Genomic DNA, 16,362 nt, shown 5'->3' on the forward strand with positions numbered 1-16,362 from the left:
GAGATCAAACTTTTTCTAGTTAATGCAGCATTAGTTGGAACAAGTCTCGTCACTGGTTGGCTAGCGTGGGACCCACGCGCTCCGTCTTTTGCTTGAACATCAATTTTTTTTGGCTCTCAATTGGGCTGAGTCACCTGTGTGGTTACGTTTTGCTCACTCACACACTCTGTCACTTTCGCTTTGGGAATGTATATCTTTTTTCCCTCTTATTAGCCTTTCCAACTGTTGCAAATCAAGCAGAGGTTGGAGGGAAAAAAACAGTTATTAATTGTTTGTGTGAGTGGGATGAGACTGCACTTAAAGATTGGAATTCAGTTGACAACATATTAAAATGAAAATTTTAAGTTTGATCTGTATAAATTTAAGTGTAATTAAGTCTCAAATCAAATATTAATCATTTAAACCGAAACTTAGGTGGATACCATAGAATCTCAAAAAAACCAAAAACTCTAAATAAGTTGGTTAAACCCAAGAAAAAAGTGAGATGGTGCGGCAAACAGGGATTTCTTTTTTCTTCTATTGACTTCTCCAATCCAATGACACTCCTCATAGAGTGTGAGCTCCACTCTCTGGAGTATTGTATTTGTATATATGCACTGTTGCAATCAATTTCCTATCTTGAAGCATAAGTATGAGTCGAGATTAAAATTTAAGTGAGTTTCAGGTCTTGCTACATTAGTTGAAAATGAATTTAATGAACATAATATAATAAGATAAATTTATATTCTGTTACTTTTATTCTTATAATCTATTTATTGATTGATTTATTGGTGCATGTCTTCTTTTTGGATTCTGCCAACTTCTAATAGATATATGTTCAGTCAAGAAATACTATCAATTTCAAAATAAAAATCGACTACACTTAGTTCATTCAAGTGTGTTCTGCCTCTTCCTAGCTTGTCCAAATGTTAATATTTGACTAAGGTGAATATAGTTCTTGTTTACCTAAGAGCTTAAGATATTACAATATCTAAGTTGATTCTTTTTTTTCCAGTCAATAATTTATTGGTTTGACTATTAGCATATTGAAGTGATAATTAGTAAGCTTTTGGTATCAATCATTCAAGCAAATATGCTATAAGTGCAAAATATTGTGTGCAAAATATTTTGTGCACATATGGTCATTGTGGTTCTTTTATTGGGTGCTTCTTTGCCTTGGTTATATTTATATGCTACCATGTTAATATTGTGTAACCATGTGCTCATAGTATAGCATCTCAGAGGGTTTGCTGCCTTGTAAATGACTTTTGTACTCTATTGGTACCTATACATATATATATAAATATTTCATTTTGATGATTAAAAAAATAAATGTAAAATATTCACCTATTTTATGGGTGATTAATTTTTATCAGAACATTTATTTAACTTATTATTTATGATGGAGTTTTTTTCAATCATTTTTTTCTCTCCAAGAAGATTTAAGTCTAAGATCTTGTTTAAGAATTTGAACCCAGTTACATTTATACCTATATAAAGTTGGTCGTTAATTAACTTTATGCTAAAATTCACATAATAAAAACATAAAACAATTTTTTATGGTTTCAGAAAATACACGCGCGCGTCATGTGACATGAGATGGGAACCAAACGCATGTTTGTGGAACACGTTGTGGCTACTTCTCTTTGCTAAAATCCTATTGACTCTTTTATATTTGAAGAGACTTCTGCATTAAGGAAAGCCATGTTAATGTGGCAGCTCGCTCGCTCGCTCGTACTTGACGAAAAAGAAGGAAAAACATACTAATATGATGATAACTCACTGTTCTAAAATAATTATAAAGGGTAAAATTCCAGTAGCTATTTTTGGTGACAGATTGTAAACTACTAAACTTGTACCATACCCTTTCCTGAGGCAATGACTTGCTATGGTTGGTGGAAGTCGAGTGCTTAAGTGAGGTGGTTCATGGGGTCACATACTAATAATGTATACTTGGTTGTGAATGTTTGTTTGTCTTTCAAAACTTGTTTGGCTATTTTTTGAAAATGATGGAATCCTGGGTTAATTAATTCTTTAATTTAAAAAAAAAACTCTTTTTACTCCTTAATTTTGTAATATATTGTTGGAATTTTGACAAAATCGAGTACCAAATCGCTCAAATAACAAAATAATAAGTATTGTTTTCACAAGAAATTGTGTGAAAAATGGACAATTTTTAGTGACTTAAGTAGACTACAGAAATTTGGAATTAACTCTAAATAACAATATGCACAAAATCAAGAAAATAAAAAGGAAAATAAAGGAAAGAAATAAAAAGGGAAGTAAGGGAAAGAAATATTGATTTGAAGATTTTGTTGAGAATAACTCAAATTAAATAAGATTGGCATCAAAATAAAGATTAAAAAGCAAAAGGATTGAGTTTTGGAATTATCAAATAATTGGCATGCACGATAAACAAGTTTTCAATCGATGAGATGGATCATCAGGGTTTAACATCATTGGATTTCCTAATATGTAATCACCACAATTACTATTCAAATAAGTTTATATTATCATCAATCCACAAATTTCTTCAAGGCTTAAGCTCTTAAGTGAGAGAACCTAAGTCCTTTGATTTCACTATCAAATCCCTTAAATTAGTGTAGCCAAGATACTTGCATTAAGACAAAGGGTTTTAACGATGATCAATCCTCTTTACCCTATCCATAAACATAAAAATGATTGATCATCTTCTTCTGTTCGTAATTCAAAAGAATTTCTCAATTTCAATTGAAATTATATAATCATGCAAGAGGGTGATCAAGTAAAAAATAAGCATTGTCCGTAGAAGAAGAACAATAATAACACTTTATTAAATAAAAAGAAGGTAGTAATTACATGAAAGTAGAACCAACTGCATTAAACTCCAACGAAAAAGAGAAGTTAGCTACTTATAGTCATGGAGAAAGCCTTCCAAAATCGTCAAGAACATCTTAGTCTCTTTCCCCCCTCTTAAGCGTTCAATCTTATGAACCTATACTAGACCAGAAATCCTATTTAAAGCTAAGAGGAGTTTAAGCCCAATACAAAAGTAGAATGAAAAATAATACATAATTCTTGCATCAAATGTTGCATAGGTGCACAATTCTATTGTGCGGGTGTATAATTGTTCGCCACTTCAGATTTCAGCATTGTGCAGGTGCATAAATTCCTTCATAATTTCTTGCACAAGTGTGCGAGACTCCAAAACTCTCAAAAACTTTTTTTGTCTTCGCAAAACCTCCAAAGTTCTAGAGTTCAAACCAAAGGATATTTGACACCTCAAGATCACTCTTAGGACATCTCTTTTACTTGGTTCTTACTTTCATAAAGCTCTTACAAAACATAAGAAAACAAACCAGGATCAAGCATAAAAGAAAAACTAGTAAATCCTAGTTAAACCTTGTTTTTTATTCAAACTTTACTCAAATAGACAAACAAAATTCAAAAGCACAAGAGATATCAACTAATTGTCCCAAAATGACACCAACACATAGGAATTTATGGCAATTATCATATATTAAAGACTTTATATTTGTACCAAGAAAACTTTACCTATCAAGGGGACCTAGTTCACTGCAAGTCAATGTATTGATGTAAACTTGGTGAATAGTGATACTTGACTTTGATTTTTATGAATAAAAACTATGAGTAACTTTATGTGAGTGAATTTTATGTTAATTCTTATTAAATCACATAAATTTTTTTATAAATATTAATTTGTTAGAATGATAGTTTTGTAGGAAAAGGATCAAATTTGGAACATCTCTTCTCTTTTTTTTTCTTTAACCATCTAACGCACTACATGAATTTTATGTTAATCATTGGTCAGGCGGCATGTGTGTTAGTGCTCCTTATCTCGAATCTTCTCTCCCAACCATTCGATCCATATAAACGACCTAATTATTGAAATGAATTTTAACATATAATTTCATTCATTTCCTTTTCTCTCTCCCCGTGTCTGTGTTTGTGATGCAATAGAAGGTAGAAAACATCCATATGTTTTGCTTGGCTGCTTTCCTGCTAAGTATCCATGCATATGACTCAAAGGGTCTTCAAGGTACGTAGACAGGGAGACAATGGCCCAAAGGTTGTGTCGGGAACAGCTTTTAGATCACCTTTCAATTGATACGCTTACTGATTTCCGGTAGACAGTAACTGTTCAATTAGGGCATTTTTGTTTTCCACTAAATTTATCATCGACCAATAAACTTCAACCAGCAACAAGTTTCATGTATATCGCTAGCTAGGATAATTTTTAATTTTTGGTAAAATAAAAAAAATATATATAAAAAAGGAAGGATCAAGTTATTTCTTTATTCAATAACTTTTTGTGCATATATCAAATTTTATTAATCCATCATCATGTTAGGACTCACCCTCTTAATTTAACATATAATATATATTTTTTAAAATATAAGTAAATATTATTATTAACTATTAGATTTCATATCAACAGATATTTCTTTTATCTAAAATTTGGTAGACATGCATAATACATCAAGATATTTAATATTTAGTCAATAAATTTTAAAAAGTCTTTTAAAATCTTAATTTTATGCAATCCTTTAATATGTATAAAAAAATTGATGTGAATAACTTGAACAAGGGTTATTCCTAGAATAGTTGTGTGTATCTCAACAATTAATGCAAGACTATGATACAACTTAAGATTGCTTCTATATTAAGTTAATATACACTCTTTAAAATATGTGAAGAGAGTAATTTTATGATTTTATCAATAATTATTCCTAGAGGAACTTAATATATATGTGTGAATAAACACACAACTTTATTTCAGCATCTATTTGAACTGAAAATATTGAGTGATATATGTTTGGCTTTCTCTCCTCTCTTCTATTTCTTCTATATATGCATGTGCATGTGTGTGGGCTTTTATATTGAAGTCCCACGGATAACAAAAAATTGGTATTAGAGCCTAATTGTACAAGTGAAAATTATTTTTTAAATGGGTAAGGAATAAAAGTGTTCTTACTTTGTCCAAAAAAGTTATAGAATTGATATATTTTTTAGAGAAAAATATAACAACCAATTACAATATTATTTGATCGGGTCTTGAATTAGATGATGAACTAGATTTCAGTTATAGAGAAATTTTAACTAAACATGAGCATGCTTAGTATTTTGATTGAGTGTTCTCACTAAGCATGCTTACAATATTAATCCTAAATTGGCATGCTTAAGCGCATGCTCAATATTTTGACTTTTAGATATTTCATTTATTTTTCTTAACTTGCTCAATTATATTTTAATTGTTCTTCCACAATTAATCAACTTGTATATAATCTTGACAGCTAATGAAAGATTAAATAATCTAAATTGGAATTTATTAGTAATTTTAATAGTTGATGAAAACAAATCAACGATTAACTAATATGCTAATATATCTATAATTTGCTATGCATGTTTACATAGCATTACAATTGATTTTCTTGTCAATATCTGGCATTATATAACTTAGTTCAGAAGAGGAGCTTGATCCTCAAAAGTATCTCATGATCTCCCACATATTCTTACAAGATACGTGATTACGTTCTGTCCATATCTCTCTTTTGTGTCATATATACAATACTTTTACACAATTTCATATTCTTATGTCACTAACTTTTTTACAAGTTCAGATTTTTCGTATCTTCAAAAGTTTACGCAATCATCTTCCCTCCCATCAAATGATATATCTTCTCGTATGAATAATGGTAGATAGAAAAGAAGAAGAAAAAAAAATAAAAGGTCGATCGGCTAACATTCCAATCAATTAGATGATTTACTATATATAATCTTATCAATATAATAACTTTACTTCTCCTCATTGTAGATGATTAATTACTAGCTATATATAATCTAATTTCTCCGGATTGAGATCACATACTTTATCAAATTCACTAAACTAATTAAAAACTTTGTTAAAGAGCTGTTTCTTTCAAACAACTTTTAAGACGACAAACAATAAAGACCCAAATCTCTAAACTTATGTACTAAATCCTGCGAGCATTAATTTCTGTTGTAAAGGAAGAAAAAAATAAAAAACAAAGAAAGAGTTATATATGGAACCACGAGGTATTTCGAATTGGTGAAGAAAGTCAAACAACAAATACATGAAGAATATGTGGTTGGACCCGGCATCTTCCTTGGCTATAGTACTAATTGACTGAACAATAAACTACCCAAGAAACATGCATGAAGAATATAGTTTATTTTTTTATTTTTTGAGAGTAACAATTGAAGTGGGTTAATGATAGTGCAATTTTGTGTCTGGTAAAGGATCCACTTAATATAATGCTCCCTCTTTTCACTTTCGGTGCAATGCAAAGGGTTTCAAGCTCGGATATGCTTTGTCGTAGCAAAGTAACCACCACAAGGGTGTCCCCCAAAAACAGGTCGGCGAAAATCCGCACGTGTGGGGGTCCACACTAAATCTCTATCATTTTGTTCTTCAAGTATAATAATATTACACATTTTATTGTGTAATAATATTATTATTTTTCTTGGTCCAAAAGTCTTGTCGCGTAAACTCGGATGGGATCCTTAATTTTCTGTTGAAATTCATGCACTACAAAGATTTTCGTCTTTGAAAAAAATGTTTTACGATAAAATATTAACAATCCCCTTGATGTAAAAATTTAATCCATTGTATAAGAATAGATAAATAATATATGTACTAATAGTATAAAGATTTTTTTTATCCTATCATTTAATTATTCTCAGTCATATATGATGATAAGTTTATTATTTATTATAATAATTACATTAAAATTTATATAGAAAAAACTTCTTATTAGTTGAGAATATAAAAAATATTTACATTAATTGATAATATAAATACCTGCTAATTCTATTAGAATTGCGAAAGGTGTAGTTCTTTTACTAAGCGAGAGCAAATCCTGATCATTTTATCAATCCTCTTATAATACAAACTTCTTTTATTATAATAATGGAATAGATACTATAGTAGCATACACTACTGCAATGAAATAGATATTATAGGAGTATAGAAAATTTACTCCTAAATTCCATAAACATTGTACACAAATGATAAAGTTATGCTTTCTTCTTCCAACCCCACGATGATTTGTTTAAAAACTGTTTAGGTACTTAACTTCACGTGATTTCATGGAAGAGTCAGAATATAATTATGCATAAATTAATATGAGCAACATCTGCTCTTCTTTACAACTGAGGATATAAAAGATTAAGAAAGTATACGAATTATTGTAATTAAAGTTAATTAAAAAAGTTATTAGTAAAAGTAATTTGATATTTAGGTTTTCTAACTAAAGTCTAAGATTCGATTTTTGACTTGATTATGGAATTGCAATTGGAGATATCAATTTATCTCAAAATTATGAGTAGATCCGATAGAAAAAAATTAATTGAGTGTTAAAAAAAAATAATTCCAATATGATCATTAATAAAAAAAAAGTTAAATTCACTATCAGATACATAAAAAAAAAAAGTCTATGTTTTCAACTTTACAAGCAGAAACTGTGGTTGAGTATGGCTTATTATAAACTTCCTGAAGTTTCTGGGATGATGTGGATTAATTATCTTTGTCTGAAATCTAGCTAGTTGAATCATGCCTTATATGGCTCTCCTAGTTTCTTTTAATGAGATTCCTTTTGTCTCTTCAAAAAAGAAAATATCTTTGTCTGAAAAGCTTATGCACTTATTACTATGAACTGTAAATATTTTCTTATAAAAAATAAATTGTAAGTATTTAATTATATGCATAGGATATTTTTGTGAAGAAAAAAATACATATTACTACCTAGTTACTCTTTTATACCTTGATATCAAATGTATCAACAATACTTATATACTTGTATAATATTTTATTTCTATTTTAATTCATTTTTTTCTATTTCTTTCCTTCTTCTTTTTTGGGAGGGTATTTCTTTCCTTATTATCACGTTATCTTTTATTTTCTTAATGTTTCTTTTATTTTTATCTCTCCATATACATAATATCAAGGAACAAAGGAGCAATATTACTTAACTTTCCTTCTAAGTTTTTTTTTTCACAGCTTTCCTTCAAAGTTCGACAAGTCACATATGGACACATGGCTCGATCGAATATCTTCATTGTGGATTCAATCACATCTACTTAGACAAATAGAAGATTATGTTTTCTTTCTCTATAGTGTTATTTTTCAGTGATGGGACAAATTTAGGGGTCTCTTTCTTTGACCCAAAGACTAAACACAGCTTACCAACTTCTCATGTATATGGCTTAATTTTCTACTGTCTACGCTAATTTAGGAACATATTGCATGGTGATTATGTCGGAGAATCAAAATGGGGCACTAACTTTGACATGTCTAACAGTTCGGCTGAGATGGAAAAACATGCATGAATATGTCACATGCACAATTATACGACTCATATGTTTCACATCATACTTTGGAAGCCAGTGTCACTTAGGCTAATGATCGACCAGTAAGTACGTTTCTTGAGAGTAACTTGTAACAATGAAATCTTATTTCTTGCTCTCTAGTCTAGAAAATTGCAGGCATGTCAAATCTGATAGTAGCTGCCAATTATATTAAATAAGCATCAAAATTATTGTCAGAAGAAAAAGGATGTCCAAAGAAATTGTAAAACAAAAATTTGAAGTTTAGGATAGTCTTTATAAAGAAGAGTTGCGTGGTTATTTTATGACTAATTTTGAAGTTTAACCGTGGATATTTCATAAAGTTAGAGGTGACAAAATTTGTCTAATTCAATGGACCAAATCAGGTCGGATTTTTTTTCTAAAAAATGAAACCTAGAAAGAATCGAGTCAATTTAGTTCAATACAATAGGTGAAATAGGTTAGGCAATTACTCATTAAATGTAAGCTCATCAACTATCAAGCCTATTTATCCCAATATTATTCTTTTATTAATAAAAATCGAAAATGATATAAAAAAATTTATAACTCTCACACATGACGCACCTAATACTCTTTTAATTTATATGAATATTTAAACAAAAAATATCAATTTGCCTCAATCGGACCCGATGAGCCAAATGGCGCAAGACAACCTAATAAATTATATAGCTATAAGAAATTTGACCTGATTCAACCCCTTTTTTTCACCTTGGCCTGTCAGGCCCGGTCAAATGGCTTATGACCTGTTCTGCCACTTCTATAAAGAATACTTAAAAAGACATATTTGGTAATGATTAGATTTAAAATACTGAGAAAACAATTATTTAGTACACATAATTATATATAATTGTTAAATAAAAACTAAAATATAAACCTGTTTAAATATAAAATAAACTATTTGAAATACAGATTAATATTAATTTTATACTGTAAATATATAAATAGTATGTAATCATAATAAAAAAATAAATGATCTTTTCACATTAAAGTTAATATTTACTTTTTATTAAATAAATAAAATCTCATTAAAATTTGTAAAAAAAATATTTTAAAAGAGGTCAATACAAAGAATGTGTTTGGCAAGTCACGTATTCTGTTAATTTATAAGTTAATTTGACTAGTTTGGTATACAAATTACTTTAGTAACTTGCATATTTTTTAAAAAAATTACTTTAACAAGCTTTTATCTTATAAGTTACTAGGATTTTTATCCTCGATAATTTATTTAAAATTTCTTTTTTATTTATTTGTCACCCCATATTGTTGTCAAGTTTTTTCTTTCACGTCTTATATTCACACACCCATAAAGCAGCAACATGCATCCTCGACGGCACCCAAAATTGCCCAGTCAAAAGTTGATAAAAATTTAAAATAATGAAAAAATATATTTTAATCAATATATGTTGTTTAATTATAAATTATATATTTTTAATCGAAAAAGAAGGAAACATATCAAAAACAAATAAACAAAACATCTACCACCTTTTGTATGAATAAAATCATTAAATCATTGTCATTCTTTTATTATATAAAATTAAATAAATATCCTGAGTTTAAAGACTTTTTTGAGTAGGTTAGGAAGTGATATGTGTGTGTAGATCCATATTCTTAAATACATAAAGTCATAAATATGTTGACCTTTTGTTTGGCTAGGTTTTCAATAATATACAGCATTGTCAGTTTTTCAATAATCTACACTTTCAACTTTCAAGGCTATGCAGTATTACGGCGCAATGATGCAGAAGCGCTCCATAACAATGCATTGACTTTCTTTAGTTTCTTATGTAGAGATGACAGAAAAACAGCAGATATAGTGGACCTTTTTCTTCAAATTGGAAGCCACATCGATATCGTGCTGGTTTAATATTCATAGATTTTTATCTTCCAGCTCTTTATTTTGTCTGGTGTTCCACACGTGTTTATGTCAGTGTTTGATATCGACATGACACCCGTACTATATTTTATATTTTAAATATTATAAATATTTACGTGTCTATGTTCATATCGTGTTCACTATTCAGTCGATATCGTGCTTTATAAGTTACTACAGTACTTCTGATCTATTATACGGGAAAAAAGTCAGTTCAAATTTTTAATGAAAGCATACCCAAATAGTGCATATGGAATATAAAAAAGTTTCACTGTGCTAGCTTTATATATTTGTTCATTCAGAATTCCTGTATAGAACGAAATACAATGGCAATGGCTACATTATTTTATGAGAAATATAAAAATATATCCATTTATTTTTTGGAAGCACTTGCTGACCAAAACAATATAGGACATTTGTGGAGCACCGACTTCTTCTGCTAGTTAGGAGCAGGAACAGAAAAATATTGTCCCCTTTTGCCAATGCATCTCAAGTACATAGGCACTTTGTCAAGGTTTGTTGCACAATCCACCAACTTTGATTAATTCATCAATGGGTTCAATAAGCTGCCAAATGAGTGATAGAAACTATAAACTAAACATGATAATTGCAGTACGTACATGGACGCTTTACATTAATTGACAACAAAATGATGTATTTAGACAAAATAATTTAATTAAATAAATATATTAGAATTCATTATATAAATTGGATTTTGGATTTTGGATTTTTTTTTCAAATTAAAATAAAAATTATATTAATATAATTATCGAAATAATCAAGTAGACAAAGCTTAAAAAAAGATAATATTTTTTTTTATAAATTTTATATAAATTATTTCCAACGTTCCATAAAAAAGAGTTCATAAATATATATTTTTAATTTTAAAATAATGAATGTATTTTATTATTTCTTTAAGGTTACTTTATTTCAATCAATAGAGTTACCAAAAGATATGAATAAAGTTGAAAAATTAATTTATTTTTAATTTTTTAAATAAAAAATAATTGAGAATAAATTAAAACATTTAAAGTGGCAATTATTTCAAACTAGAATAATATTCAGCTTTATTTATCACAAGAATAATTCTAAATTCATTGATGATACTTTTAAAATTAATTTTATTTAATGTTTTTAAATATTAATATTGTATAAAAATACGAAAAATGATACATAAACACCTACATGTTAATTATAAATAGAGAAATATTAGAGACACTCTTTTTTTAATACTTTCTGTAATTGATTAAAATTTATAAAAAAAATAATCAATTTTGATAATTTTATTATTCATCCGAAAGACAATGTCACATAAAACATTGCTACATTCCTCTTATAAAAAGGTAAATCTTACTTTCTTTGTACCTTAACTTAAGACACTATTTGAAAGATATTAATGATGTTTTTAATAAGGCATTTTATAATTTTTATAAAATATTTATTTATATTATAATTTGCTCTTATTAAAGACTTTTGCTATTTGTGCTTTTTTTCTTCATTGATCATAAGAATTTGAGAAATCGTTTATTTCATTTAAGATATCCTCTCACATACCTTTGATAGTGATAAATGATTTTGTTTTATTTTATTGAGAAAAGGAGCCTAAGCCTCAAACGAAAACTTCCAAATTTAAAACTACCAGGGAAATAAGTTGAAGTAGCTACATCAACCATCACCTTAAGAAAAACAAAGGGATGCATCGAATCAAAAACTAATAAACATAATGAACACACAAATTATTGCCAAAAAAATTTGCTAACGAACATGTAACTTATCAACGAAAATAAGAGAACACCAACAAACAAATCATTGCAATTAAAAATCAACAATACCAATAAAGAAGAATAAAGTTAAATTGTTTATTATTATTATTATTATTATTATTATTATTATTATTATTATTATTGTTTATTTTCACTATTTTTTCTTATATTTTCATATAATTCCTTTTATTTAAACTATCACACAATTTATTTTAATTTTAAATAATATACATAATCTTTATATATTAATAAAAAAAATCTATAATATAAGAGGTTAATACTCATGCATTCATTTATGGTGTAATTTTTTTACGTGATCGTTTAATTAGGTAAAAGTCAACAAATTTATAATATATAATTTGTGATTAAATAATAGTGTATAATTATTTTACAACTATATAACCTTTTTTCTCTAACAATAATTACTTAAAAATAATTTTGTCTATACAACAAAAATAGGATTTATATGAAAATTATAAATATATATGACCTTTTCTATCATTTATTTTTTTCAATTATTTTAATCACTAATCATATCAAATACTACTGGTTTGATATAATTTAATTAATCAACTTTCAACTAGCAACTTATAAGATATAAACCAGCTTATTAGCTAATTTAATAAGTTGTCAAACTTCTAGTTAGGTAATTATTTTAATAAAAAAATAATTTTAAATTTTTTAGTATGTTTTTAATTTTTAAAATAAATTATAATCATAAAAAACTAAAATTCTAATTATTTTGATAAGCTGTTTTTAGTAATTTTTATGAAAAAAAAATATAATTGTAGCTATCCTTAAAATTAAAGCGTATTTTTTATTTGTAACTAAACAAAAATAAATTTTATATTTTATAAATATAAATTAAATTAAATTTTTATATACCCTTATTAAAATCACTTCTTTAGAGAGAGAGAGAGAGAGGTTTAAACTAAATCACAACTAGTACAGAAGAAGTCCATTATCTTAGTGAGGTTGTCTGGGCTATAGCCATAAATCACAAGCAAGCCCAATAGTTTACTTAGATGCCTAATTTCTATGGGGGCTACCTGGAGACTCACATTGGGCTATTGCTTCCTGCATTTTCCTGTTGCTTTCTGCACTCACTTTTCCCCTTTTGGGAATGGTCAATCAAAAATGTAATTTTACATTATGTAATGCATTCCTTTTTTGACTTCCGAAATGACCAATCCAAAAGGTCAAAATAATCGAAAAGAGTGCAGGAAATAACTTGGGTGGTGCAGGTAGCAACAGCCAGCACATTGTTTTCATGTACTGTTCAGCTATTCAATATTAACTATAGCACACCAGGCCTCACCTCAACTTTTTTTTCTTCACTTTATTAAAGATTTTTTTTCTTTACTAGTCCCTACACTTAGAAGGCAATGAGGAATATCCATCACATTTGCAGAATTATTTTTTTTTACAATCAATTATCCCTTTTGTCAAGTAATCTAAATAACGGATAAAGTGTGTTTGGATACACGTTTGAGTTACTTCCACTTGAACGCCCTTTAACTTTAACTTAACTTAATTCTTTTACAAACAAGCTCACTTGTTATCCTAAAGAGCTTGTAACCTTGAAATTAATATGGGGGTTTACTCCAATTAAAACGCTTCATTGGAGAGATGCACTATTGACTAATAACGTGTTTCACAAGTAGCATAATTAATGTCTAACAGAAATCTCCATAATAGAATCCAGCGTAACCACTTTCCTTGACCATCATCCTCCTCAATTTCTACCCACATCATCGATCCATAACAAAGATTTAAAGTTACAAGAAAAACAACCATTGGATCAGATCTCGATGTTGTAAGTAATCATTCTTCCTAGTTCCTTCCCTACTTGGTTGCAAGCTCATCAATACGCTAACCAAAGAAGAATTTCATGTCTTACAAAGTTATATTTCATGTCTTTTGGGCCAAAATCATTATTCTGCCTTTCAATATCTCACATTGACCCTGGTTGTTTTCTACCAACAGCAGAAGGGATTTGCCCCCAAAAAGAGTTTGGAGCCTTGATATATTATTTCTGTGCTAATTGCACTATGGAAAACATATTATTTCTCCAAACACTTTTTGATGTCAGTAATATTTTTATCTTATGGAAAAAAACAATCTTTAGGAATTGACGTTGAATATAGGGGTAAAGAGCCTATTTTCATTTCTGACATCAAAATTAAGCTTTGATATCAACACTAAAAGGTGAATAATTGAAGGAGAAATATAATCAGTGAAATCCAATGAAACTTCAGATAGTCATGGAACTGCTAAAATAATAGAAAGTTGAAACAGGGCATATTATTTAGCTAAAGTGGTGAAAGTAGTCAAGTAGACATTAGATTAAGCTTTATATACAGAATATTAAATACCCCTTTCCCATCCTTCATCATCAACCATATAAATATACTAATAAGGATGTGTTTGAAAACGGAAAAATTCCGCGTTCCAATACAAAAACGCCTGCGTTCGCTTTCACAAACACACACTAAAACTCCTGAGTGTGAAAGAACCAAAGATTATAGAGAGAATTATAAACCATCCTAAACCCACGTCAGAACAACATCCTCAAGAGTTCTTCCTATTTGGTGAGGTGGCAGAAATCTGAGACCTAGAACTGCATGACCTAAAAGAACCAACTCGCATGAACATCAAAACCGAGGCCACAATCTTCTTAACCTTAACAGCAACCTTCTTCAGCTTCAGCTTAGGCTTTTGTGTCGGCTCCCCAAAAGTGTTACTATTCAAAGAAGATAACTTGTAGGTTGTGAGAAAGATTTGCCTTTGCTTTGCCCTTCTGCGTCTGTAGCTGATGGACTTGACCATCTTGTCTTTGCCCTGCAAACCAAGAAGCTCGTATCTGTTTCTGCGGCTGAAGGTGAGGGTGGTGTTGCGAACAAGTGTGCTCATGGCTAAAGAAAAATGAAAATTCAGTTTACAACAACTCACACACACTTTCTTTCTCCCAGTGTCTCGTGGACACGACACAACTCTTACCCTAACACACTTTCTCAATCAAGAGATTCCTGGGTACACACTGATTTGCAAAGTGGAAACAAACACAGACACGGGTTTTGGTTTAGGTTTGTATTTGCAATTTGCAAGTGTTGTTCTGCTTTATAAATGTGTCTAGCACGTTTTGTGGGGTTTGGTATAGATAGACCGACGTAAAAGGGTGTTGACTGTTGACCGTTATTTCGTTCGTTTTTCTTACTTGGCGGGCGCACCTGTTTGCATTCATGGTAACAGGTGAGATAAAATATTTACCAAATGTGTGAATTTTATATGATTTATTGAGGTAGTTGTGCACAAGGCACAAAGCCTACTACTTTAAACAAGGTAAAATACTTATTTGGGTTGTTGAAACTTAGAAAGTATAGATTTATATACTACTTATACTCTTATAGTACCCATACACACGTTAGTATTTCAAAATAAGAAAATTTATGTAATAAAAAAGAAAGAAAATTTTAAAAAAAATTAAAAATGTAATTTGTCAATCATTTTAATAAAAAAAAAAAACTTTAACATGCTATGTGATTTAAATGATACTATTGGAAGAATATGTTTTTAACACTCCTCTATTGACATATGTTTAAAAGCTAAAGTGATAATAAGTTTTTAAATTTAAAGATTTATTTGAGATCCTAAAAAATTATTTTAAGTTTTCTTAGTTTCAAATACTAATGTGACAATGCTTTATATTTTTAGAGGCTAAAATAGTGTTTTACTCTCTTAAGTAACTATATTTACTCAATAATATTTTACAACAAATTATTAATAAAAGAAAGAAAGAAACATGTCATGACATTATTTATGATCATAAAATAGATGGCATTTTTTGGTTACCAAATTATTATTTTTTTGTTACATAATATTTTAATTCTTTTATATTTTTAGTCTTATAAAATATATAATATTTAAAGGGAGTTAAAGGGAATAAGCGAATATGTAAAAGTTTATTGTGTAAATAATATTATTCTACTAATACTCTAATAGCATATTTTTCACACGTTATACACAGGCATGATGCATCTCTCTCTACATTTTACTCAAAGTTATAATACGGTATAATTTGCTTTTTCAAATTTAAGTCAACGCGTTAAGTGTAAATATTATTAAAATAATAAAAAACACTTGATTTGATAATTAATATAAAAAAATTGAAGTGGGCGTTAAATATAAAATAAACAGAGGAAACGAAGCTTCGCGCTACTATTATTGACCATTTGACCGGACCATAATAATTGTTAACATCGATATTCATTAAAAATGACATTTTAGTGTTTTTTTTATAATAGTCTACAAAATCTTTATTGTTTTTTTTTAAAAAAAAATTCTAGAAGAAGTTAAAATTTTCGTTCGTTCATTTTGTAATTA

The 16,362-nt window shown here is 28.6% G+C and overlaps 1 protein-coding gene across 1 annotated transcript; it reads right to left on the minus strand.

Annotated features, from left to right (window-relative positions):
- Positions 1–14,272: 14,272 nt before the first annotated feature.
- Positions 14,273–15,075, minus strand: LOC100305963 (uncharacterized). The gene has a single exon (NM_001248652.3). It carries the CDS (start codon positions 14,890–14,892, stop codon positions 14,551–14,553), a length of 342 nt encoding a protein of 113 aa, NP_001235581.1. The 5' UTR covers positions 14,893–15,075; the 3' UTR covers positions 14,273–14,550.
- Between the last annotated feature and the right edge of the window lie 1,287 nt (positions 15,076–16,362).

This window comes from Glycine max, chromosome 6 (genome assembly GCF_000004515.6).
Source record: "Glycine max cultivar Williams 82 chromosome 6, Glycine_max_v4.0, whole genome shotgun sequence".
Classification (NCBI taxonomy): Eukaryota; Viridiplantae; Streptophyta; class Magnoliopsida; order Fabales; family Fabaceae; genus Glycine; species Glycine max.

Bases quoted from the DNA above. Each gene is read 5' to 3' on its own strand.
- LOC100305963 (NM_001248652.3), bottom strand. From the start codon at position 14,892: ATGAGCACACTTGTTCGCAACACCACCCTCACCTTCAGCCGCAGAAAC.